At 43.0% G+C, this 26,314-nt stretch overlaps 1 protein-coding gene across 1 annotated transcript in view; it reads left to right on the forward strand.

Annotated features, from left to right (window-relative positions):
• Positions 1 to 3,281: 3,281 nt before the first annotated feature.
• antxr2a (ANTXR cell adhesion molecule 2a) overlaps positions 3,282 to 26,314 on the forward strand; it is a 48,908-nt gene continuing 25,875 nt past the window's right edge. The window contains exons 1-12 of the mRNA XM_079748601.1: positions 3,282 to 3,676; positions 3,961 to 4,032; positions 6,614 to 6,685; positions 6,908 to 6,989; positions 9,539 to 9,643; positions 9,978 to 10,046; positions 10,521 to 10,601; positions 13,142 to 13,202; positions 13,418 to 13,504; positions 17,048 to 17,117; positions 25,353 to 25,431; positions 25,701 to 25,796. Of these exons, the coding sequence (XP_079604727.1) occupies positions 3,555 to 3,676; positions 3,961 to 4,032; positions 6,614 to 6,685; positions 6,908 to 6,989; positions 9,539 to 9,643; positions 9,978 to 10,046; positions 10,521 to 10,601; positions 13,142 to 13,202; positions 13,418 to 13,504; positions 17,048 to 17,117; positions 25,353 to 25,431; positions 25,701 to 25,796 (996 nt within the window). The 5' untranslated portion in view covers positions 3,282 to 3,554. The remainder of the gene's footprint in view (positions 3,677 to 3,960; positions 4,033 to 6,613; positions 6,686 to 6,907; positions 6,990 to 9,538; positions 9,644 to 9,977; positions 10,047 to 10,520; positions 10,602 to 13,141; positions 13,203 to 13,417; positions 13,505 to 17,047; positions 17,118 to 25,352; positions 25,432 to 25,700; positions 25,797 to 26,314) is intronic.

Consider the following 26,314-nt stretch of genomic DNA (forward strand, 5'->3'; position numbering starts at 1 on the left):
CAACTAGAGACAGAACTTCCGGACTTCTTGCCAGTCACACGAAGACATCAGGAATACACAGTTCCCACTGATTACAAAGGCATGCAAGGACTTCAAAGACACTCCAGAAGCTTACAAACTGCCATACCTGTTGGGAGAAATACAACAATGTGCGAACACAGCAGCAAGATTCGTCACCTGTTGTGATGAGAGAAGGACCTCAAACTCCCCATAGACTTATCCCCCTGGACTCACTCTGCACGCAATTATTACATTAATCCTCCGTAATGTAAATACTGTGTATTTAGAGTGTTTGTTTAATTTATCTGTTTATACGAGATACTGTAATTTTTGTAATTTTTATAATATCGCACATTTTACTTTTTAAAGTGCTTTTATAGTTTAGATATTATATATACTGTTTAAAGGTCCATACTTATTATTATAATATATACTTTACCTTTTTACTTTTTATTTTTATAACGCTGTTTATTTTATTGTTCACCTGCTTTGGCAATGCAAATGTATATTTCTCATGTCAATAAAGTCTTTTTTGAATTGAATTGAGAGAGAGAGAGAGAGAGAGAGAGAGAGAGAGAGAGCGAGAGAGACAGACAGACAGACAGACAGACAGACAGATTGGTGAATAGCTGCTCACTTCCTATAGCCACCAACAGCAGTAATGTAGTGGTTGAGTTGGGCTGGGTGTGTTGTATCCCATTATGGCTTTCATACGGGCTGAAGACAAGGGATTTTATGTAAGGTCAGACATTAGAGGACTTAATAGCCTAATAATGTTTTTGTTTTTTTACTCAGTAAAATCAAATAAGACTAAATCAATAGTTGATTCTGGTTCTTCCCGCCTTCACATTTATCGTGGTCGACTCACAGATCAAAGAGACGTTCATCCATAGGCCTACAGCCCGGAATAATATTAATGAATCAGAAAGCACAGATTTGTTCAAACTCAATTAAACAAAACGTTAGATTCGTTAAATGGCGAACAACGGCAATAATCAGATTTTGTTTTACCCATAACCTTTGAAATTAATTATACATTATTCTACATTTAGTCAATAATAAATATAAACAAAGCTGTGACCCAAACTGAACTTGAACTTCACAGCGCATGCGCACTAGAAGGACCCTGAAAGATATAAACTTTGGAAATATGTGACCGCGATGTTCACCACGGAGCAGGAAGTTATTGACGGTAGTCAACATCGACATTAACCCTCATCAATAGTTACTCAGCCCGTAGACTACGTCGTACAGTTATGGTGTAACTCCAGTAACTTCCCCGTATTTCACAAACAGTTATCAGGCGGGTTGGAGGGACTTTGTTTAGTATCTTTGTTGCATTGCGGAAGACGTGCGGTCCCGTCTTTTTCTTTTCTCCTCTCTGAGTGAGTACCTTTATATATAAGGGCAACAATCCCTTTCTTCTCCATGTTGTGGTTCAGTCTACTTCAGATTGATGTGGACGTGGAAGAACCAGAGACGTCGGAGAACCCGACGCGGTCGTTTGAGATTCATAATATCGTCTGGAGGCTCACACAGCTTTTGGCCGTGATAATATGTATTATATGATATAGATATCTATGTATAATATGATATTATTTAGATATAGAGCTCCAGGACTCCCGTGTGTTCTAGAATATTTACATAACACGGCTAAAGATACACACCCACTGTAAACAGAGACCATGGTACGGTGGCTGCAAGCTGCTCAGGGCCACACCCCCACCCTCCTCCTTGACCCACCTCTCTCCTCCTTATTTGCATTAAAGCTACAGACACCTAAACGGCGCATTTGGGGAAAGCTCAATGTGCGACTTTCTCGTAGTGGCTGTAATTCTGCACCACGGCTGTATTTCGGGAACGTCTTCAAATCCTGTGTTTGGGGCCTACTAATACTTATATTAAAGCATCCATAAAGTAGCATGCCATGGGACCTTTAACAGAGACTACACCGTGGCAGAATACCTGACCACCGTGACCGACCCAAAACTGAGGAAATCCTTGACCAGATACAGACACAGCGAACACAGCCTGGCCATTGAGAAGGGACGCCACAGACAAACCTGGCTTCCAAGAGAGGACAGACTGTGCTCCCACTGTACACACAACCAACTAGAGATCGAACTTCCGGACTTCCTGCCAGTCACACAAAGACATCAGGAATACACACTTCCCACTGGTTACAAAGGCATGCAAGGACTTCAAAGACACTCCAGAAGCTTACAAACTGCCATACCTGTTGGGAGAAATACTACAATGTGCGAACGCAGCAGCAAGATTCGTCACCTGTTGTGATGAGAGAAGGACCTCAAACTCCCCATAGACTCATCCCCCTGGACTCACTCTGCACGCAATTATTGCACTAATCCTCCGTAATGTAAATACTGTGTATTTAGAGTGTTTGTTTGATTTATCTGTTTATACGAGATACTGTAATTTTTGTAATTTTTATAATATCGCACATTTTACTTTTTAAAGTGCTTTTATAGTTTAGATATTATATATACTGTCTAAAGGTCCAGACTTATTATTATAATATATACTTTACCTTTTTACTTTTTATTTTTATAACGCTGTTATAAATTGTTGTTATTATTGTTCACCTGCTTTGGCAATGCAAATGTATATTTCTCATGTCAATAAAGTCTTTTTTGAATTGAATTGAATTGAATTGAGAGAGAGAGAGAGAGAGAGAGAGAGAGAGAGAGAGAGAGAGAGAGAGAGAGAGAGAGAGAGAGAGAGAGAGAGAGATTGGTGAATAGCTGCTCACTTCCTATAGCCACCAACAGCAGTAATGTAGTGGTTGAGTTGGGCTGGGTGTGTTGTATCCCATTATGGCTTTCATACGGGCTGAAGACAAGGGATTTTATGTAAGGTCAGACATTAGAGGACTTAATAGCCTAATAATGTTTTTGTTTTTTTACTCAGTAAAATCAAATAAGACTAAATCAATAGTTGATTCTGGTTCTTCCCGCCTTCACATTTATCGTGGTCGACTCACAGATCAAAGAGACGTTCATCCATAGGCCTACAGCCCGGAATAATATTAATGAATCAGAAAGCACAGATTTGTTCAAACTCAATTAAACAAAACGTTAGATTCGTTAAATGGCGAACAACGGCAATAATCAGATTTTGTTTTACTCATAACCTTTGAAATTAATTATACATTATTCTACATTTAGTCAGTAATAAATATAAACAAAGCTGTGACCCAAACTGAACTTGAACTTCACAGCGCATGCGCACTAGAAGGACCCTGAAAGATAAACTTTGGAAATATGCGACCGCGATGTTCACCACCGAGCAGGAAGTTATTGACGGTAGTCAACATTGACATTAACCCTCATCAATAGTTACTCAGCCCGTAGACTACGTCGTACAGTTATGGTGTAACTCCAGTAACTTCCCCGTATTTCACAAACAGTTATCAGGCGGGTTGGAGGGACTTTGTTTAGTATCTTTGTTGCATTGCGGAAGACGTGCGGTCCCGTCTTTTTCTTTTCTCCTCTCTGAGTGAGTACCTTTATAGATAAAACCCTATAACGAAGAGCATGAGAACCCTAGCTCTCTGGACTGTAGTGACCGCTGCAGTCCTCACGGTCCTCATCTCGACCACCGCCGCGGAGGAGGCGTCGTGTCATGGAGCCTACGACCTGTACTTTGTTCTGGACAAGTAAGTCAAGAAAGTGTGTGTGTGTGTGTGTGTGTGTGTGTGTGTGTGTGTGTGTGTGTGTGTGTTGACTTTGAAATTGAAAAATAATGTTTACAACATTATTGTTATTATTTCACCACACCACAAACCCTAACCCTACCCGTAGACACATTACATCCTGTTAACCAGCAGTCACCAAAAACAGCCATAGTGGTGTTGTAGCTGTGGTGTGAGCCTGGGTTATGAAGCATTGTGGTTACCAGTTGGTGTGTTGCTCAACATCCTGTCCGCTCCTCTCTCCACAGGTCTGGCAGCGTGGACAATGAGTGGGGGGAGATCTACTCCTTCGTCAAGAATTTGACGGAGCGGTTTGTCAGGTGAGTCGCATGACATCACAGGATATATATATATACCTGCGGGGCGTGTAAACACTGACATGTTCAAATTAGTTGAACCTTACTGAAGACTTGAAGGCCCGTCCCTCTGAAGAAATCCCCCATCACAGTCTTCCTGTTCTTTGTGTTTTAAAACTCGTTATTCCGGCCAAGTGGTTGGGTTCTAAATGTTTAGTTCTGTCACACATGTGAAGACTTAGCAGCTCACGCCTGCTCCGTCTGTGTGTGAATAAAAAAAAGAAATGAAGTCTTGTCGCTTCGTCTCGGTCCTGCGAGCGTCGGACTGCCAGCTCCAGCCGGTCCGAGCGCTTTGGTTGGAGAAAATAGCAGAGGCACCATGTGGCAGTGGGTGGAGCAGCAGCCGTCTCTGGGCTGGGAGAGCGGAGGGGGGGGTGGTGTTTGTCCTCCACCACTCAGCGCCGGAGCTACGCCCACAGACCACATGCATCCACCCCTAACACAACACCCATCTACCCCCAAAACACCACCACCAACCACCATGCATCTACCCCCATCCAACACCATGTATCCACCATTAACAGCGCCATCACCACCAGTATTCATCCACCCCAAACGCCTACACCTCTACACCTACCACCACTATCTCCTCAACCTCCAACACCATGCGTCCACCCCCAACACTATCCCCACCTCCACCAACAACACCAGCACAACCTCCACCACTAGACCCAACTCCACTACCACGCATCCACTCCAAACACCACCAGCAGCACCTCCACCACTACCAATACCAGCATACATCCACCTCCAACACCTCCACCACCACCACAACAATTCATCCCCAGCCTCCTCGACCACTATTATCGTCACCTACACCACTACCATGCATCCACCCCAAACACCACTCTCACCACCACCACTGTGCTTCCACCCCCAACACTGGTCGTGGTTTGGTCTTTATTAGCTCAGTCCAGAGTCCGAGCTACAGTCTTTGTCTCTCCATTAATATGAAGCTAAAGCCAATAAGCGGCTGTGATTCCTTCTGTGTGTGTCGATGTGTAGCTTTCAGCCCACATGCGACTTTGGAGGCAGGATGTAGATGTATATTCGTCTGCTGCAAGCCAAGTCTGGCCATGTGGCTTAAGGACTGTGCTATGTTAGCAGCTACGTTAGCGGCTCCGTGGGGGAGGGTTGCAGCCAGGCCATGTGTCCCGTGGGAGAGAAATATCAGCACCTCTCCTTATGCTCTGGACGCCTGTCGCATCTGAAGACCCACAATGCATCTTTCTGGCTTCCTGTCAGAGACACGCTGTACTTGGTGGGGAGTGTGTGTTCTTTTGTAGTGTTTGTATGTTTGGATGCGTGTCTTTTTTAAAGAACAATGAAACTGTTGACCAAACGGAGGGCATTCAGATTGATAATAAACAATGCTGGCTGGACATATGAACACCTGAAAGCTGTATGTACTGTAGGTTGTGGAGCAGCTGTGCTGTGACTAGAAGCTGATAAGATTAGTCTAAACTATCTTGAGTCACAGTCTATGCCAGCTCAGATCCCAGGTTGCGTGGTGGCTTTCTACCATATATATATATTATTATTTTTTTAGATACATAGATGCCGCATTGGTCTTTTGTAACCTATGTCAACATGGCGGCAATATTGCAGTGGACAAGACGGGCCTGAACGCTAGTAAACATGGTAGCTGCGTTTCTTCTGGATAAAAACAGCTTCAACCGATTAACTAGACGTTTCTATTCAACAGTTTATGATCAAGCATTTATTTTTGTTGATATTTGATATATTTCTTTACATATAATATATATATTATGTGATTTAATATGAATACAAAAAATACTCAGAAACTTCAGTGCTTTTGATTAGTAAAGCTTGGGTCTTGGCCTCTCGATATAGCGGGGACATTGATGTATGGCAGCAATGGGTCGAAGCAGTCAATGTGTCATCAATGTATATATGTTTATGGCTGTCTACACTCAGTTACGCAGCAATGGTTGGCATGTGACTCACAACCTGCTTCCTGTCAGTGTATTGAGGAGTCACTGAATGTGCTGGTAGGAAGTGTGAACATGAAGTCACATTCTAATATTAGTGGACAGGAAGGACTGAGGTGTGATATTTTATTCCTCCTGTTGGTTTTAATGCAGTAGTTAAAGTGGTTTCTGTGATGGGTGCATGAAATGCAACCGGATGAATAGATAATCACACCTCAATCGTTTATAGTGTGTAGAGTGTTGTGATGTGTGTAAACTAATGTGTGTAATAGATATGTGCATGTGTGTTTTGTCTTATGTAGTAGTTCAAGATATTTGTGCTGTAGAGTTCTTTGACCAAGATATTTTTTTCACGGTCTCAAGATTTTGATAGAATTCATCGATGGAAGTCCAATCCTATCAACTGCCAGATTTAGTAGACCCTTAGATTTAGTGGTACTCACATTTCTGTGGGGCATGTGCAACCCGAGAACCTTTCTGGACATGCCCTTGCTGAGTTCTGTGACAATGTGTTGTTCTGAGGTTGTGTTGTTCTGATGTTGATGTGTTTCTATGTTTTGTTGACAAGTGGTTGAGTTTATGTTGTGTTTCAGCCCACATACTAGGTTGTCCTTCATCGTGTTCTCCAGCAAGGCCCAGGTTCTCCTGTCTCTCACCAGTGACAGGTAGCGTATCCCTGTTCCCCAGGGAGCATTTAGCACTACTTGCATCAATTAGCACTAGCATAGTTAACTATCCACTGAGATCCTTTGACTAAGACAAATGTATGTGAAATGTATTACGAGAATGAACTCAGTGCTGCAAGACTGTTGTAGTGCAGCATAAATAGTAAGCACCAACAGTAGTAAACAGACAGCCCAAGTGAATCACTGATAGTGTGTTTGCAGGGCGAAGATTGAACAGGGGCTTCTTGATCTGAAGGCCGTAAGACCTGCAGGAGAAACATACATGCATGAAGGAATGGCAGCGGTAAGTAAAGTAGTAATAAACAGTGTCAGTATTAAAGGGGTCACATCATGCTTTTTAGTTTAGTTTTAGTGTGTTAGAGCCTTTATCATTGTATAAGGTCTGCTAAGCTACAAAGCTCCAGGCCAAAGGGAGTAACTCTCCCCCAAAAAATACCTATCTTGAACTTGCCAGAAATAGCTCGCTTGCAGTCTGCATTTCCTACCGAGTTTGATATGTTACCAAATCACAGAAGTGATTTAGAGAAGCTAGCTAGCGCGGTGTTGGAGTTTGGTTCTGTTAGCTCCATGTCAAGGAGAAGCTATTGTCTTGTGTGCAAATACAAATCCCCTTCAAATGGCCTTCCAATAGAATACAAAACAAAGAAACAGTGGTTATAAATGGTCTTACAACCTAATAAGTGACATTTGAATTAAAGAGGCTTGAGCTAAAACTGAGCCTTTCTGACCAAGGGTGAAAGCAGTTCTTCAGCAATGAACAATGAGAATAAAAAGGTGTATTTACAACATTGAAACCTGTTAAACTATTCTAGCAGTTTGCCAAAATTCAATTATGAATGGCATATGTCCACTTTTAATGCGTAACGTTAAGTAGATGGTCCTGTTTTAACTAGTACTTTACCATTATGCCAGTACTAATTTGCCCTGTTACCCTGACTCATTGATTTCAGTATTAACTTGTTATTGTGGTAACTAGCAGTGTTGTAATAACGCTGTTTAAAAGAACGGCGTTGGGTAACTGTTATTTTTTCAGTAACTGGGTAATTAACTAATTTCTGTTTCTGTCGTTACAACGCCGTTACGTTACACGTTAAATGCGATGCGTTACTATGAATTGATTGAATAAACCGCGTAATCCGAACGCACCCCTGGCTCCACACACAAAATGCTAGGGAGGAGACTGGATGGGTTAACAAGACAAGCAATTATGGTAGCCAATCTGAGCCAGTTTACACAGACACACAGAAGCAACAGAAATGGCAAATCCGGAGCAATCCGATGAAAAGTTGACATTTTCTGTAGTATTCAGCAGATGTTCCACAGCCTTTGCAACCAAGCAAATTAAAATTGAGTTGGAAGTATATCAGGGCCTTCAATGGGCATTTCAACCATTTAACACATTAAGGCCAAGTGAAAACTGCTCAGAAAAATCCAAATTCTTGTGTAAACTAGTGAAACTCAGGATACAAAATTTACTTTAAATAAAATATATATTTATAAATAAGAAAATGAATGTGTACCGGGCTAATGTAGGTAAGACTCTTGGAGCTGGTGGAGAATTAATGTAACACACGACACAGAGTGTTGGTAACCGGTTTTGTTTTCAAAATTCACTTCCAAGTTCAATTACACAATAAAATAGGCCTTCACTTAACAGATTTATAAGATTGTTCACAATTCTTAAGGTTATTCACAGTTAGTCTTAAGGACACCTTTTACCCTCCATACAAAATACACATTCCCAATTGTATTCATAAATCAATAAACCAAACTTAAATCAATGCACCCAACACATATCATGTTCTGCAGTTATTTGATTTGTTGTGTGTGCAGAATGTTCGAAGAGTTCAAATGTTTGCTTAGGTAGGGGAAATCCTACCACACCAGACATCCAGGCTTGAGGCCTGCCTTTTGAGGGAATTCTTTAGTCTTTTCAAGTTGCTCCTTTAGTTCGCCATCTTCTCTGCTCCGGCAATAGGGCCTGACCTGGCAAACAGGTAAACAAATCACAAGTCTGCTCAACTTGGGAGCAGCAGTTTAATCCAATTTTCCGTTGTGGAGGTCTCACCAGTGTTAAGTATTGAAACATTCCTCCTCAGCAGTAGCCTATCAGTTCCTCAGGGGCTGAGGAAAGGTAAGTTTGGCTTTGTATGCAGGGTTGAAAACAGAAGTTTCTCTTTCAAAAGTTGTCCTTGACTAGTTTTTGAAATAACTGTGTCCTGCTGCCCTTTGACTGACTCCTTGATTAGGTGATTTAGTTCACCTGGGGAAAGGGGTAGATGCCTGTTGGCTGCTGACTGCATCCAATTGGCTCAGGGGATTCGATTGACAGATGCTGGTGTCCAATTTCAGCAGTGTTACACTAGTTACTTATATTATAGAGTAATTCAGTTACTAACTCAGTTACTTTTTGAAACAAGTAGTGACTAACTATAAATAATTACTTTTTTAAAGTAACGTTCCCAACACTGGTAACTAGTAGCATTTCAGTAGGCCTACTTACTTGCTGTGTTAACATATCAGTGATATTCATTTGTATTTCAGTACTAGTAAAGATTGTGTAAACTAGTAGTATATTAACTAACTTGCTGTTGTAATCTGTCAGTTTGAATAGTGGTGTTACCGTGTCATTGATTACCCTAACCCTAAACAGTTGTTTTAAATATTGCTGACTACTTGTTAACCAGTACTTAATGGATGCATTTACATATGCTAACTAGCTGTATTAGCCAGTACTAACAGCTGTGGCAACAATTACTGGCTATTTTGTCAAACCACTATTAAGTTAACTAGTTGTGTTAACCAGTACTAACTAGCTGTGCTACCCTGAAGGCCTCAGCTCAGATCGGTGCACTTCCTCAGAGGTCGGCCAGCATCATTATAGCTCTGACAGACGGAGAGCTGACGCCTTATATCCTGGAACTCACAGTCAAGGAGGTAAGGATAGTATCATACATGTTATGAACACATATCATAACATGGTGCCCATTGTACCATACTATAATCATGCTATGTTTATTACATGCTATACAGTTCAACACTTATTTTTACAACATGTGCTATCATGTTATTTTTATAAAATGTTAGACCATTTTATGTCAACATGTTATACAACAGATGTTTCTAATGGGTACTACCATTCGATCTTAAAAACATGTTATACCAAGTTACGTGTAACTGGTAAGATGTTATACTGACACCTTGTTGTATTATTGGCAGTTCAACCATGTTATATTTAAATTATATGTTTCTAACATGATATGTTTTGCAGGCTGATAAAGCGCGCACGTTTGGCACCAGAGTTTACTGCGTGGGAGTCAAAGACTTTGACGAGCAACAGGTACATGTTATGATAATAGTAATATTATTATGGGTAACGCTTTATAATAATCTACTAAAATATCTATTTGGCACAAGTTAATCGTTTTTTTTCACTCACCACAGAGTGTCGCTGGTTAGGGTTAGGGTTAGGGTTGTGTGTTAGGGTTAGGGCCGTGTGTTAGGGTTAGGGCCGTGTGTTAGGGTGAGGGTTAGGGTCGTGTGTTAGGGTTGGGTTAGGGTTATGCAAACAACTAATATTTAATTAATGATGAAAAAACTCTTAACTTAGGGTTAATAAAATATTTATTAACAAATAGATATTTTAGTAGCAATTAACAAATATTAACAAAGGGTAAGGTAATAACTAGTTCGCTATTTATTATGGCACATTATTTATGTTTCTAAGGTTTGTGCAAATGCTGCTTGTTTGTGTGGTATAAATTATGTTGTTTGTGTTTTGATTGATCCTGTTTATGTTTGTGTGTCCGAGCAGCTGGCTGAGGTGGCGGACACTAAGGATCAAGTGTTTCCTGTCAAAGATGGCTTCCACGCTCTCAGGGGCATTGTAAACTCAGTAAGTGTGGCTGTGTGTGCGCTCATGTACGTGTGCGTGTGCGTTTTGGTAGGCGAGGCAGGAAGTGAATAAGTAGTCTCTGAGTCAGAAACATTATACACACCCACACACACACACGCACACACACACACACACACACCACACACACACTTCTTATCTTATCGTAGGCCCTACAGGATAACTGAGTGTCAGCCTTGGACTGTACCTTTAAAATAAACGCAAAAGCCTCAAATAAAAAGGCTGTGCACAGGGACTTCGTTCTTTTTAGTAAAATAAACGCGTTTGTCCAACCAGCTGGCCAGACTTCAGTTTTGACACCAAGTCTTACTAAGACCTCTTTATAATTATTTCTAGTCATTAAGTAGCTCTGCTGCAAGCTGTGCGAGAGTATTTTAAGTGAATCCAATCAAAATAATTTTGAACGATTAGCTATGTACTTTCCCCAAGCATTTATTCACTGAGGGGGCCGACCCAACGAGGAACGGAGCATTCTCCACTGGTTTGGGTTTGTTTAGGTTTACGTTATTTTTCAGACTTGTGAAGTATTTTGCTTTTGAAACACAACATTGAGTAAAACATATAGCCAAATCCATCAACATTTCATATTGTGATATGATAGGACAGAGCAACAGAGGATTGACCTCATGTTTCTGCCTAATTATCCTGTTGTCAAGCTGGGGCTGTCATGTAAGGTCCAACTTCCTGTAACGACTAGAAACTTCCTGTATAATTCAATATTTTAACAAATTTTAGATTTAACCAATAATTGTTACAATAGTGAGTAACTTTGATTTAATGTATTAACTCATCACCCTGAAGCTGTGGAAACCCTGAAACTTCCCCTTGGGGATGTGGTATCTTAGGTAGGGTGGTAGGGGACCTAGGTAGGGTGGTAGATGACCTAGGTAGGGTGGTAGGTGACCTAGGTAGGGTGGTAGGTGTCCTAGGTAGGGTGGTAGGTGACCTAGGTGGGGTGGTAGGTGTCCTAGGTAGGGTGGTAGGTGACCTAGGTAGGGTGGTAGGTGTCCTAGGTAGGGTGGTAGGTGTCCTAGGTAGGGTGGTAGGTGTCCTATGTAGGGTGGTAGGTGTCCTAGGTAGGGCGGTTGGTTATAGAGGCAGGTTATCTTGGTAGGCTGGTTGGTTAGAGAGGCAGGTTATCTGGGTAGGGTGGTTGGTTAGAGAGGCAGGTTATCTAGGTAGGGTGGTTGGTTAGAGAGGCAGGTTATCTGGGTAGGGTGGTTGGTTAGAGAGGCAGGTTATCTAGGTAGGGTGGTTGGTTATAGAGGCAGGTTATCTAGGTAGGGCGGTTGGTTATAGAGGCAGGTTATCTAGGTAGGGTGGTTGGTAAGAGAGGCAGGTTATCTAGGTAGGGTGGTTGGTTAGAGAGGCAGGTTATCTAGGTAGGGTGGTTGGTTATAGAGGCAGGTTATCTGGGTAGGGTGTTAGATAGAGAGTTGGGTTACAATAGCAAGGTAGGTTACCTAAGTAGGGAGTGAGTTAGGAGGCAAGTGTTCTAGGTAGTGCTAGGTTTGGTCAGAGAGGTATGTGACCAAGGTCAGCTGGTTTTTAGGACGTCGTTTTTCTAGCTGGGTTGGTAGGTTAGGGAGGTGGGTTACCTGGGTAGTGTGGTGTTAGGTTAGCAAGATGGGTTACCTAGGCAGTGGGGTGGTAGGTTAGGGATGTAGGTTAGCTAGGAGAACTGGTATGTTAGGTGCTGCTGTGATGATGAACCCAGTAATGACATGCAGACTCTACATGAGTCTGATCAAGCCTCACCCGTTGATGTTTCTACCAGTTCTAACGGTGATGTCGGGGCCGCTGCCCGTGTCTCACTGCCTATTAATAATCACCTTCAATTAATTAAACATCAATCATTGTCACCGCATCTTTGGAGGGATGGATATCACACACTCTGTGCCAGAAAAACAATGATCTCTCATTAAAAGTTCAGCACTTCTCTCATGTCTTTGGCTGTGCACATCATGTGTGTTTTCCCCAAAGGTATTTAGCTTTACATCCATTAAGACCAGCTCATGGTGGTGGTTCTCCAACATAACCATAAAGATCTCTAACTGCCCTCCTTTCTGTCTCCGTGCCCAGTGAGTAATGAGACGGGGTGGGGGGGGGAGGCTCCAGCTATCTTCCTCACCATGCCCTGTCAGCCATCCTATTTGATAAGGCCCTATCCTCCATACTTGGAAGCCGCGGCCAACGCAAAACGCAGGGTTCAAGTGTGCTGTATCGTGGTTAATGTGCTCTCTTTACTGACTGTGTCTCAGGATTTGCATAGTTTGTCCTTTGTTGATTTATTGAATCCCAGGAGATAGTGTGGCGGCTGGCCGCTGGACCTCTTTATATGATAATGTTCCTAATAGGATGGAGGAAGGGGCTTCTCTCGTATAATCCTACCATAAAGCGCCGCACATCTCCCCGCTCCCAGGTGTTGTGCTCTAATCACTAGTGATAGCCTGTCCCGACGCTATTCAATAAAACCTAAATAATCAGATCTGTAAGTTATATATTTTTCTTTTTACCGCCAGATATTGGAGCAGTCGTGTACGGAGATCGTGAGCGTGGCGCCGTCGACGGTCTGTGTGAACGGTGAGTTTACACCCGTGTTTACAACTGATCCAGGACCACTAATCCGCTCCCACTTTAACACTTCCACTAAACTGGTTTTCACCTGCTTCGGGACAATACTTTGTATCGGCAGGAATGAAATCAAATGATAAAAAATGTTGTCAGTAGCAGAATGAATTGCCGCCCTTGTCTGCTTTCTTTTAATGGATGGTTGTGTTTCTACCCACTGTTTCCAGAGACCTTCGAGCTGGTCCTGAGGGGGCGTGGCTTCCCTCGTGTCAGGGGCGTGGTCTGCAGCTTTGTGCTCAACCAGCAAACCATCCGTAAGAAGTACACCACATAAAGTCATCAAATGAAGTGAATCAAATCAACCAAATCAAATAAACCACATGAATCAAATGAACTAAATAAACCAGCTAACGTTTACTAAGTCAATCAAATACACCAATTAAACTGAATATATTAAATAAACTTAACTAACCAAATAAACCATCAAATGAATGTGGGAATAAATTATAGGCTAAATAAACAACAACAACCAATGAAAAATGAATAAAAAATATATTCATGCATGAATAATTAAATAGGACATTAAAAAAGCTTCCCTAAAGCAGCTGGGCATCGCTGTGTTTAAGGCACGTCCACAAGCACACCATTGAGTCTGTCTATTGACCGCTGGTACAGTTGAATCCCTGGTGCTCTTTGGGTCTGCCTCAGTGTGTATTCTGTGAAGCCCACACAAAAGAACACATTTCAGTCTGATCTGTACAAACCAAACGGACTGTAGTTGTCAAAGCACCCAAAGAGTTAAGACCGGTTTAGACCAGAATATAGTTGGTGCTGGTGTCCATACGGAGCTCTTCGGGGGTGTTTCCAGACGTATTGTACGGCTGAAGCAACGTTCCTCAACGGTACACATCCTCTCCCTGATTTGGTCAGTAATAGGGACAAAGCACAGAAGACACCTCTGAGAGCCTCTCCACCGCGTCCTACCAGTCCAAACGCCAGAGGAACGGATGTAGGTCACTCTGAGCGCTCAGAAAACCCTCCTCTTCTTCTGCGCTCCCCTGGGGTTTGAGAGATGGCACTGGTCTTTTCCAGGATTCTGTTGGCATAGTGATCCACGGAGTCGACTGCTGCCAGTATTGAAATCTATGGTCTTCGTTTCCTCGTCGACTTATTTCTTGACATTCAACATTTTAGTGCTGGACTAAAATAGTTCAGTGCAAATATAATATGTTTCTAGTGATGGGGACTTGAGGAAGTGGCCGCTAACAGATGTCTGCTGGGGCCTCGCTCACATCCACCCACGTGGGGCTGCCGATCTTATCTATTTCATTTTCTCTTTTCAATAATTATTTTTTATAATTATTTATCTGCTGCGTGGTGGCTAGTGTTCAGGACCTTCTAAAGATGTTCGGAGAATAAACGTCTGGAGAACAGAAGTCTGGCCACACCGGCATTTAAATATACATACTAGGGCTGCTCGATTATGGGAAAATCATAATCACGATTATTTTGGTCAATATTGTAATCACTATTATTCAAACGATTATTTTCAAAACATGCATTCTTTCAGCATTGCACTCCAAAAGCACTTTGTACTTGAAATTTGCCCATAAAAAAGTACACAATGTGCAAATATGTATCCAGCTGTTCTGCAATTTCTATAATAAATTTAATGAATAAAATAAATATACTTAAAAAAAAGAAAATCGTTTCAACTCCATTATATTAGTTTGCAGATCAGAAATCGCAATCAAAATTAGATTGATTGCACAGCCCTAATACCTACATATACACACATACCAATACATTTGTGTGTGTGTTGTTATATATGCATGTTTGTATGTTGTTTTTATAGTTCATATAATTATAATTATATTATATTACTTAGCCGTGACCTCTAATCTTAGACTATTTAAAACGTCAATAGAAGTACATTTCACCCACAACCTCTTTAATGCTTCAATTGTGCCGGGAAAGTTGTGCGTGTGCAACAGCTGGATATTCCACCGGGAGAATGAGGTGCTTAATAAGTAATACCACAATAGTGCTCGGCATTTAGAGGAAATAGCTGACAAGTTAGTCATACAATGTATTTATGTTGAGGTGAGGGATTGACTCTTTTGCGGTGTGCAGTTTGCTGTGTTATTTGTTGCTTTAAATAAATGTCCTGATTGTTAGGTGAGTGCTGCATGCAGTGCTCAACTATTGTTCTTCTTAAGTTTTATTCTTTCTTTATTCTTTATTATTCTCTACAAACTTTGGGACTTACCTCCTTCCTAAATTTTTCACCTAGAGCATCCATTGCCATTTTAAAATGTTCAGATTATCTTGGAATCGCGCGCTTCTTTTCAGATTTTTTAAATATTTTATACTTTCTAAGATATTCTACTCTAAAATATATATTTTTTACAATGGAAGTCAATGGGAGGACGGCGGAGCCATCCGCCCATTCTCTGACACTTACTACTTCAGCCTTCGTAACTTGGTCACTTTTCTATCCTTCGTTCGTTCAAAGGGTTAACAAATCAAGACACTTGTATCTTCAATAATCAATAAATAATGAAAACAGAATTTCGATTACCTTTATAATTTTTCTTAACCACAGTTTAAGTTCCATATCGGCTTCGTTTTCAGTTGGTCTCATTGATTTACGCTGAGGTAAGTGTGCGAGGACGTGCAGACAGAGTTGTCAGAATGGGCAGTTTTTACCGCTCAATTGGACTACTTTTAACAACTTTTTTATTATAATTCTTTCTACAAACATCAATCAATACCTTACCTTTCATATGGCATATTGTTTGTGCAGCTATTACCACTATAACTTCAGCTACTACTACTACTTCAGCTACTACTATAGCTTCGTTAACTACTACTACAATTATGGATTTATTTGTAGCCATGGATTATGGATTTTATTGGGATCCCCATAAGCCGATTACTACTACTACTACTACAGCTAGTACCACTACTACTACTATCTTCCAGCTTTGACAGTATTACAGTTTAGTTTCCAGCTTTTTGTAACACTTTGTTTCTTCAGATAATGCAATTCAGCTTTCGATTTCAGATTCCAGGTTTTTTAGCAGTGCACTTCAATACATTTTACCTTTCAGATTTTTTAGCAGTACAGGGCAATACATTTGACCTTTCAGATTCTTCAGTTAAATACCTTTTACATTTCTGCATTTTTAGCAATGCTTTAAGCTTTTCATTCAGCTGTCACTTTATTTGTTTTCAACCATTTACATTTTTTTAAATGGTGTGCATGTTTACAATGTTTACTCCATTAAGACTTTTGAACTCTGTTTAAATCCCTTCACTTGATTTAAGCCATTGACGTTTCATTACGTCTTAATCTATGTGGCTTTATTAAAGCATATTTTCAACCTCACTTTGTACCACAGCATTCACCGCATTTTCTGCAGGAAATGCATTTTCTAGTTTGTTTTATTACCCCTTTGTTTCATGGCAGTGGCACTATTTAATAATTTTCATTTCGAAACAGAGAACCTTGTAGACCGTAGTCTATGAGGATGCATAAGGTGGAGGCCAAGGCGCTGCGCAGCACCTCTAGAAAGCTTGGGGAGACCCTGAGAAGAAAATTGATTATTGAGGTGCTTGAACCACAGAAATGTCCCAGAATTGAGCATCATCGAGTGTAATATATATATACATCGAGTGTAACATATATCCTATATGATTGGACGATAAGTCGATGGTCTAGCCTGATGAGTCAGATTTGACTCTGTCGAGGAAACTCCGAATATTATAATTATATTTACCATATTATATTTTATAATTACTGTATATTATTAAGTATAAACGTTCGATGTGAATATATATATTCTGACCTCCAGGTACCAAGCCCAGCTCGGTTCAGAGTGACTACCTGCTGTGTCCTGCACCAGTGCTCCATGAAGCTGGACAGTAAGTACTGATTCGCTGTCTGTCGGTCTGTCTCTCTGTCCGTCTGTCTCACCACACATTTAAATAAAACACATCTCAGATGAGACACAATGCATCATGTTGTGCTGGTGGCCTGTTTGTTGGGAGACTCGGGGTGTTTTCCAGTTGTTGTGTTTTGTTTCAGTCATTGTATATTTCAGTATTCTTTCTCGGGGTGAACCTAATCTAATCAGAAGAACTAAACAGATTGAAACATTTGATTCCATCCGTGCATCTGGCGTTGGACAGGTTCCGTCGTCTAAAGAGCAGGAAAGTGCATATTCCTCGTCCCCTCGCGTAATCCCACGCAGAACAGATGATCACTGTGACAGTATAGATGGAGCCACAGATTTGAATGTCCTCTCCGATCAAATCCGATCAAAAATGTATGATTATGTCTCGGGCAGAATCCTTCCCTGTCAACATGGGGCTTTGATTTAGAGATTAAATATGGTCCTCTGATGATGTAGTAGATTGTCTGTCTGGCCTCACCTCAGGTAATCCCCCCAGCGCCCCAGGTAGCCAAGTAGGTCCTTCATGTCACTTCACTAAGCCCACCGTGACATTGTTCCCTGACAACAACATGTTTTCCACAAACTATTATACAATATATACAATTAAATCAGGCCCAGTATCCCTAAATATAATAAATATAAATAAAATATAAATATCCCCTAAATATCTAGCATTTCTAGACATACCAAAGATAAAGAGTTATCCCTGTAAACCTTTCTGTGCAGGCTTTGAGTGGTATGGATTATATGTCTGATGTGATTCATTAAAAAAATTCATCTAGTTTGAAAACAATTAGTCGATTAGACATTTAATACCTTCTCTATCTCATCACCTTCTTCTAACCTTCATATAGCCCCAACACCTCCCCATTTCTAACCTTCATATAGCCCCAACACCTCCCCATTTCTAACCTTCATATAGCCCCAACACCTCCCCCCTTTCTAACCTTCCTTTATCTCCAACACCTCCTTTATCTCCAACACCTCCTTTAGCTCCAACACCTCCTCTCTAACACCTCCTTTATCTCTGACACCTTTCTTCTAACACTTCCTGTATCTCTGACACCTCCTCTCTAACACTTCCTGTATCTCTGACACCTCCTCTCTAACACTTCCTGTATCTCTGACCCCTCCTCTAACTCTTCCTGTATCTCTGACACCTCCTCTCTAACACTTCCTGTATCTCTGACACCTCCTCTCTAACACTTCCTGTATCTCTGACCCCTCCTCTCTAACTCTTCCTGTATCTCTGACACCTCCTCTCTAACACTTCCTGTATCTCTGACCCCTCCTCTCTAACTCTTCCTTTTTCTCTGACAACTCCTCTCTAACACGTCCCTTATCTCTGACAACTCCTCTCTAACACATCTCTGACGACACCTTTCACACCTCCTTATTGTGTAGCTTCTCTTCAACACCTCCTGTACAGTATCTCCAACAGGAGGCATACATATCATTACACAGTCAGTCTTTAGAGAAGGAGTTACAATGAAGTCCTCTACGTTGGTTGTCAGGTTCATCGTTCAGATCTCAAGCCTCATCCTACCAGGCCCTGATGGGGACTATGGTAGATGGTAGACGTGTTGTGGTTCTGTGGCCAGGCCCTGATGGGGGGATATGGTAGATAGTAGACATGTGGTGGTCCTGCGGCCAGGCCCTGATGGGGACTATGGTACATGGTAGACGTGTTGTGGTTCTGTGGCCAGGCCCTTGCTATGGTCTTCCGGCGCCTGACGGATGCTCGATGTCTCTGTCTGAAGCGGCCTGCTTGATTAACTCTTGGCTGCCGACAGCGACCCTTAAGAAGTCCTCTGGTAGCCTACGAGCAGACACATCTGCTGGAGCTTTTAGCTGGATGTGTGACAGATGCATGCCTTCCTTCCTCCAGCATCCCCTGTAAATAATTCACCAGGAGCTGACAATCCCCGCACCCCGACCACCTGCCCGGAATGTTCTGGCTCCCTCCATCTGTCTGCTCCTCCTCTCCGCGGTCCCGGCTGGTTTTCCCTGAGCAGGGAATACTCCATTTCTCTCTGCCCCACATTACCTTCTCGTACCCACTCCCGTTGGAACCCTGGCACCCCCTCAGGCCGCCAATACCAGGGATGCATGTTTTAATCTCTGGCGAGGAGTGGAGGCATCCTGGGCAGGTAGACAGTGGTCACGTCACACACGGAGCTCTGCTTGATACCCTTCCTTACTCCTCGGTCCGGTCCTGTTAACCTCTCTCTCTCTCTTCTACATTAACATTTAGGGCATTTAGCAGACGCTTTTATCTAAAGCGACTTACAATAAGTACATTTGTCAGAAGATAAGAAACAATATATCGCCGTCGGTTCAGTAAGGATGTTCATAGAACCAAGTCCCATTCCCTAACAATCACTAGTTTAACCCCTTCCCTGTATACAACAAAGATAGCTTTATTTTTTTTGAGTGCCAGTACGTAAGACTTACACAAAGGGAAAGAGGGAGGCGGACAAAGACCTCCTATCAATTTAAATCATTGATGCATGCATCCCCCCCCCCCCCCCCCTCCTCTGTCAACGTTGATGGCCCTGGTGGGGTGACAGTTGGGATGGGGAGAATAAAAATAACAGAGGTCCCAACACCTGTTTTACATCTCAGGTACAGTACCGCACGTCAATTATTCACCAGCCCCTCCCCTTGGCCCCGGCTCCTCCCCCCCCCTCAGGGAGGGGGGCTGGGGTCAGGGCATGTGAGGGAGGGAGGGATGGATAGACAACATGCATGTATTCATGATGAAGATGTTGTAAACATGGAGTGTCCATGTAGAGAAGGAGGGAAGACGCTTGTGGGGGTTTCTGGGTCAAAGGTTATGGGTTCGATGGTGGGTCGATGGTGAAGAGGCAAAGAGCTGTTTGTCAGTGTTTGCCCTTTTGCTGTGAATTTAGCAATGTAACGGGGCAGCAGTATTTCAGTAGGTAGAGCGGGTTGACTTGTAACCGAAAGGGTGCTGGTTCGATCCCCAGCTCCTCCTAGTGTCGAGATGTCCCTGAGCAAGACGCCGCTCCATGACTGCTCCTGAAGAGCTGGCTGTTGCCCTGCGTGGCTGACTCCGCCGTCGTTGCGTGAATGTTTAAATAAATGGTTGTCAATCGCTTTGAATAAAAGTGTCAGCAAAATCCCCTTAATGTAAACGCAAAGGTTACTTCCTTCAGCACTATGGATCTTTTCCCAAACGCGTTGATTAGTGCCGGGCTGCCATCCTCCTCCTTCTGGCCTCTCTGCTGCTGGAGCCCTTTAGCATGGTCTCATCCTCTCTTCAGAACCCCTGTATCCAGACTGATGCTGAGCAATCCGGACGGGACCAGTCAGGTCCAGACTGATGGCTCCTGGATCCCGTATGACAGGCTCGCATGCATATGCTCCGCCTTCAATAATTCAGCCTCTCCGTTTCCGGAACTTTTGAGGGAAGTTAGGGTCCATTAGCGTCCCCGGAGCCGGCCCCTCTGGCTCACTGCAGAGAGAGACAAGCGCGCGGGGGGGGGGGTTAACTTTATATAGAGTAGAATCCTTCTGTTGTCGTGCCGATGCTATGACCCTGCTGATGCCCCAGCATCCCCACGACGATCACCTTCCTCCCAGTTACACTCCCTGACCTGTCACGGCTTGTCCGTCGTGAAAGAGTGAAGCGACAGTGATCCTTGCCCTGAATTATTCAGCCTGCTTTCTAGCTGTCCGCGGTGGCTTCTTCAACTATACATGCTGCCCTCAGTCACTTGGAGTTTGGCATTTAGTCCCAGAAACACTCGGCTCATTTTGTATGGACTATTTTACTATCTAGTCGTTCCGCTCACGCTTTTGTCCACAGTGCCAGTGATGAGTCTTTTAAAGGTTGCCTACAGGTAAGACTGAACACGTTGAAAATTTAACCCAGGCCCTGAATGTCAAACACCTTATCCACTGGACAAATTCATCATTTTATAACATAGAAGCTGCAGCATCGTCTGCTGTGTAGTCCTCAGCATTTTGTTCAGGGGAACATCAGATGTAATGTGATGATGTGACTGGTCCAGACAGTTATGGTGTGTTCTGCGCATCAGGCCAGCAGACGGAAGTGCTGTCCACTGCTTTCATCACTTCCTGATCGTCATTAACAGCCTGGCCTCCACCATGTCAGGTTACAGAGTTTTTCGTCATTACCCTGCAACGCCTTGTCTAACCTCAGACATACTAGGTGTGTGTGCGTGTGTGCGAACATTTGTGTTTTGTGGGTAAATCTAGAAAAATGAAATTGAGGAACATGTGTGATATTATAGCCTGGTCTGGCCTCTTCTGCTCATGGTCTGCTCTTGGCATACAGTCTGGTCTATGTTGGTCTGAGATATGTCTGGACGTTCTCGCCTCCGCACCTCCTCTTTCTCTCCTCTGCAAGACCTCTCCGCAGCACCACCTCTCCTCCTCGAGACTTCTCCTTAGCACCTCCTCTAGACCTAGCACTACCTCCTCCTCTAGACCTCTCCATTGTACCTCCTCTAGACTTCTCCTCAGCACCTCCTCTCCTCTAGACCTAGTACTACCTCCTCTTCTCCTCCTCTAGACCTCTCCTCAGCTCCTCCTCTCCTCCTTTAGACCTCTCCTTCTCAACTCCTCTAGAACTAGCACCACCTCCTCCTCTCCTCCTCTTCCCATGAGACAGCTCTGCCTCCTCTGCTCCCCATAGCCCTGGCTCCTCTCCTCTCCTCCTCTAGACCTAGCATCTCCTCCTCCTCTCCCAAGCAGACAGCTCCTCCTCCTCTGCTCCACATAGCCCTGGCTCCTCTCTTCTCCTTGAAGGCTCACCCCTCTCGTTCTCATTAGCTGTCTACTGATTGGTTCGGCCGTAACTGACATATGGAGATTGCAGTGCCCTTCATCATTAGTTATTTAATTGAGCTCCAGTCAGGCTCTGATCCTTTTTCCCCCTTACTCCTCCTCCTAGCTCTTTCCGCTCTTTGCTCCTCTTCCTCCTATCTCCTCTTCCTCCTAGCTCCTCCTTCTTGTTTCTCCTCCTCTTTGCTCCTCCTTCTCTAAGCTCCTCCTCCTAGCTCCTCATGCTAGCTCCGCCTCCTTCCTCCTGATGATTCTTCTTGTGCGTGTCATAGAACTTGGTCAACGAATCAATCGGTGCTATTGAAATGAAATGTAATATTATTATAAGTGCTGTCAAACGATTAAAATATTTAATCGCGATTAATCGCATTAATGTCATAGTTAAATCGCGATTAATTGTGATTAATCGCACATTTTTTTCTATTCTATTTTTCTATTTTTCATATTTTTTCTAAATATCCCTTGATTTCGTGCTGCTAGCCTTTTAGTGAGATCAGAGAGTGTTGAGAAGGACAGTTATAAAATATATTTTATAACTGTCAACCCGGTCCACTACCCGGTCCACTTGACCGGGTAGGTGCATGACAGTGGTAGGCCTACCTTAAAACTTCAATAGCCCAGGCTTTTATTTGGTTCAAGCACTGAACTTTTGAACAAAACTCTTACTTAGCGAAGATGGGAAATACTATAACATTTATTATTTAAACCAGTATCAATATTCCTACTGTATGTAGGCCTATACACATTACCAAGCTATCGAATAACGCCTACACACACACACACACACACACACACACACACACACACACACACACACACACACACACACACACACACACACACACACACGATGGCGGAGTGGTAATCGGGAGAGTCGGGAGTATTCCCGGAGGGCTGTTAACGTTTCGGGGCTGTCGGGCTGATTACTGCGGGATAACAATATTGCGTTTATAAAAGTTCCTTGCAGCAGCGTCCGGCAGCCTGAGCTGTGCGGCGGCAACCTCTTACTCACTCAACAGCCGCAACACAAACTGTCAACGTCGCAACCAAGTGGATTTTGCCTAGAGGGGAGTAACTGAGCGGCCCCTCCCGAAGTGGTACACCCCAGGGGGGCCGTTTCCCGATAACGATGGATCCACGCTCGTACGATCATTCTCACGATGGATCTTGCAATCCATCGTAAATTTCTTTGGAGCATTTCCCGAAACTCCACTTAACATGAGCGCGCGTTCACTGCACTCACGACGTTCGTAGGATTGTAACTGTCTACTGACACGGTGCTGAAATGGGCTCCGTAGGAGGGAGAGACGCAGAAATGTCGCAGGAAAATGGGGTTAAAAAGCGTTAAAATATCTCCCCATCAAGGCCAACAGCAGAGTAGCCTACGAAAAGAATAGACTGCAATAATATGAATGCTAAAGATATTAAAACACAATTGATTAGGACTAGGCCAATATCAGTCCTAATCCTGAATGCCCTGTCCGTAAAAAATTTTAAGGCATTTTCCCCCCTGAAATAATTCCATAATGCAAAAATCAAAAATAGCTTGTGTGACAACTACATTTATCTTAATGTGATGATTTCTGAAACATGCTTTACGCAGCCAAGAGAGCCGACTTTATCTGATCCCGGTTTCATTGATTGGCGCGCACTCTCTAGTCTAGAATATTTGTAGAAATTAAAAATGCAACGTTCCATTCATTCATTATCATTCAATGACAGAGGCTAGGCATTGACACACGGCTATTGCTGACCCGATTAGGAGAGCTTGGTCTAGATCCTGCCCTTATTGTTGGGCAGGATGATGTAGGCTATAGCCTAGGTCTTTTTACACTGCCAAGCCGGTTCGGTCGCAGCTTGGCACGCCGGCGATTTCACCTTCTTATCTCAAGTTTCCTGTGTAAAACCGGGGGGGTCAAATCCCCCGTTCGTCAAGGTGCAGGCTTTCTTGGTTCACTGGAGAAGGTGGGGCTGCGCACGGAGTCTAGACCTCTTTAGAATAATTTGTATCATTGCAAACTCCCGAATGTTTAAATTTTTTTATGAATGAAGACACCCGCATGCAATAATTAGTTCACGTTTGAGTGTAGACTACAAACGCTATTAACTATGGTCAGGGATGTTCGTTACTGTCTAGACACGGCCCAATAAATAGTGAACTTCATCACAGCCTCACCGAAGCGCCTACAATGCTTAATGCAAACAATTGCAACAAAAAACGCCTGCAGAAATTCTCCCGACACCCGCTGGTCTCAGCATGATTCATGTCTACAGTAGCCTATGTCTTCTGCCATTGATCAATATGAGGACATTTTAACCACGATGGTTGAATTAAAATCAGAGAGACAGCAAGTGCAGCTCGAAAGCGACCTCCCACACAAGAGCAATGGAATCATTTGATTTTATTATATGCCTTGTGACGTGGCGTTTGATCGGTACATTTTGGCTGTGCATGTATTTTTGGAATTTTAAATTGCTGCAATAAATTATGTTGTTGTTGACTTCTAACATGTCTCTATCTTTTGCTGTTTAAATCTAACACTAGTCTATGAGTAATATATCGATAGTAACCACTGTTTCTGGTTGCGAAATTGCGCCATCTGGGCATTCCGTGGTATTGGATGTGTTTTAATAAAATGCATCCAATACACGGAATGGTTACGCCACTGAGGCTATAGTAGGCTAACGATGCTCTCAGCATCCTACGAGTACCCCTGGAGTCCTCGTTAGCTACGAGCGTCTTCATAACGTTCATTACCAACGATGCTTTCGGGAAACGGTGTGAAAACTGTACGATGCTCGTACGACGCACTTCACGATCCACTTAGGCTAACGATGCTTTCGGGAAACGGGGCCCAGGCTCGAACAGAGTGACACACAAACACACACACACACACTTTTAAGGAGTTTTTTACCTGCTCCGTATCCTTGCTTGCCCCAACAAGTTTGTGCGGCGTGCTTGTTGTTTTGTTGCCGGTGTTGCTAGATCCGGTATGGTGTTGTAGTTCTTCTAACGTGACTAGTTGTTGCTAGACAGCAGGTGAGAAACTACAACGTTTGCCAAGCCAAAAGAGCGTTAATGGCGCGATAGCTTCGTTAAAATTGGTTTACGTTAACGCCGTTAATAACGCATTTAACTGACAGCACTAATTATTATCATTCTTCAGTAACTCTGGTTATGGTTAAGCCTTGAGTAATGCCTGATTAACCTAGTGAACCTGATGATGGCTTATGGCTGGCCAAAGCCTTGTTAACCTGGTTAGGTTTTGGTTAACGTATGGTTATTGCTAAGGCCTGGTTAACCTTGATATCCTGGTTATGGTTAACCTAGTAAGTTAACCCTGTTAAGGTGTTGATGATTTCATTGCAGGACCATGGATGTGTTCATCAGTCTGAACAACACCCAGGCCTTCATCTCAAACTCCTACACCATCACTTCCTCCACCTGTGTAAGTGGACCCGGAGAGGTGTGTGTGTGTGTGTGTGTGTGTGTGTGTGTGTGTGTGTGTGTGTGTGTGTGTGTGTGTGTGTGTGTGTGTGTGTGGTTTATTTCTGTTGTGTTGATTTACTATGCATACATGTTTTAACATGACATTGTATTGTTATTCTATGAAATTAGTGTTGACCAGCCTAGTTTAGAAGATCCAGGTCTGTCTGTACTACATGATACGTTATCGTATATGATGTTTTATGTGAATATTATGGACTGTATGTTCAGTCCGATGGCTTGGTGGTGGCCTTGGTCTTCCTGATCCTCTTCCTGGTCCTGGCCCTGGCCTTCATGTGGTGGTTCTGGCCGCTCTGCTGCACTCTGGTGAGTTCCCCTCTTTTCCCCCCAGTGACTCTACCCAGCCACTCACTATACCCTCCCACTGCCTCCCTTTACTCTACCCACTCCACCAGTTACAGCCTATTTATTTAACAGAAATAGGGAAAAGTGTGTTTGGGGCCATAAACCATTCCTTCCATACACTGCATAATGATAATTAATCAGTTCTTCGTGTGGTTGACCTCCTCACCTCTCATGCCTCTATTTGTGTCGCAGCACCACAGAGGAGGATTGAAAATAGGAAGTAGCTATTGGCCACATCCTGTGTATGATATTTCATATTCAGATTTGCGTCGAGTCTCAACACAACACCATATTTCTTGTTCCTAAATACAGACAGAGACTTAAGACATCTAAGCCAATGACTAAGTGGGTCAATTGGAGCTCTCCTGGGGCTATAGATATGTTACAAGACTTTTTTGACATCACTGACTGGGATGTTTTTAAACTTGAGAATCACGATGATATAGACACTTTCAGTGACTGCGTAATGTCCTACATCT

The sequence above is a fragment of the Pollachius pollachius genome (assembly GCF_949987615.1).
Source record: "Pollachius pollachius genome assembly, chromosome: 1".
Lineage (NCBI taxonomy): Eukaryota > Metazoa > Chordata > Actinopteri > Gadiformes > Gadidae > Pollachius > Pollachius pollachius.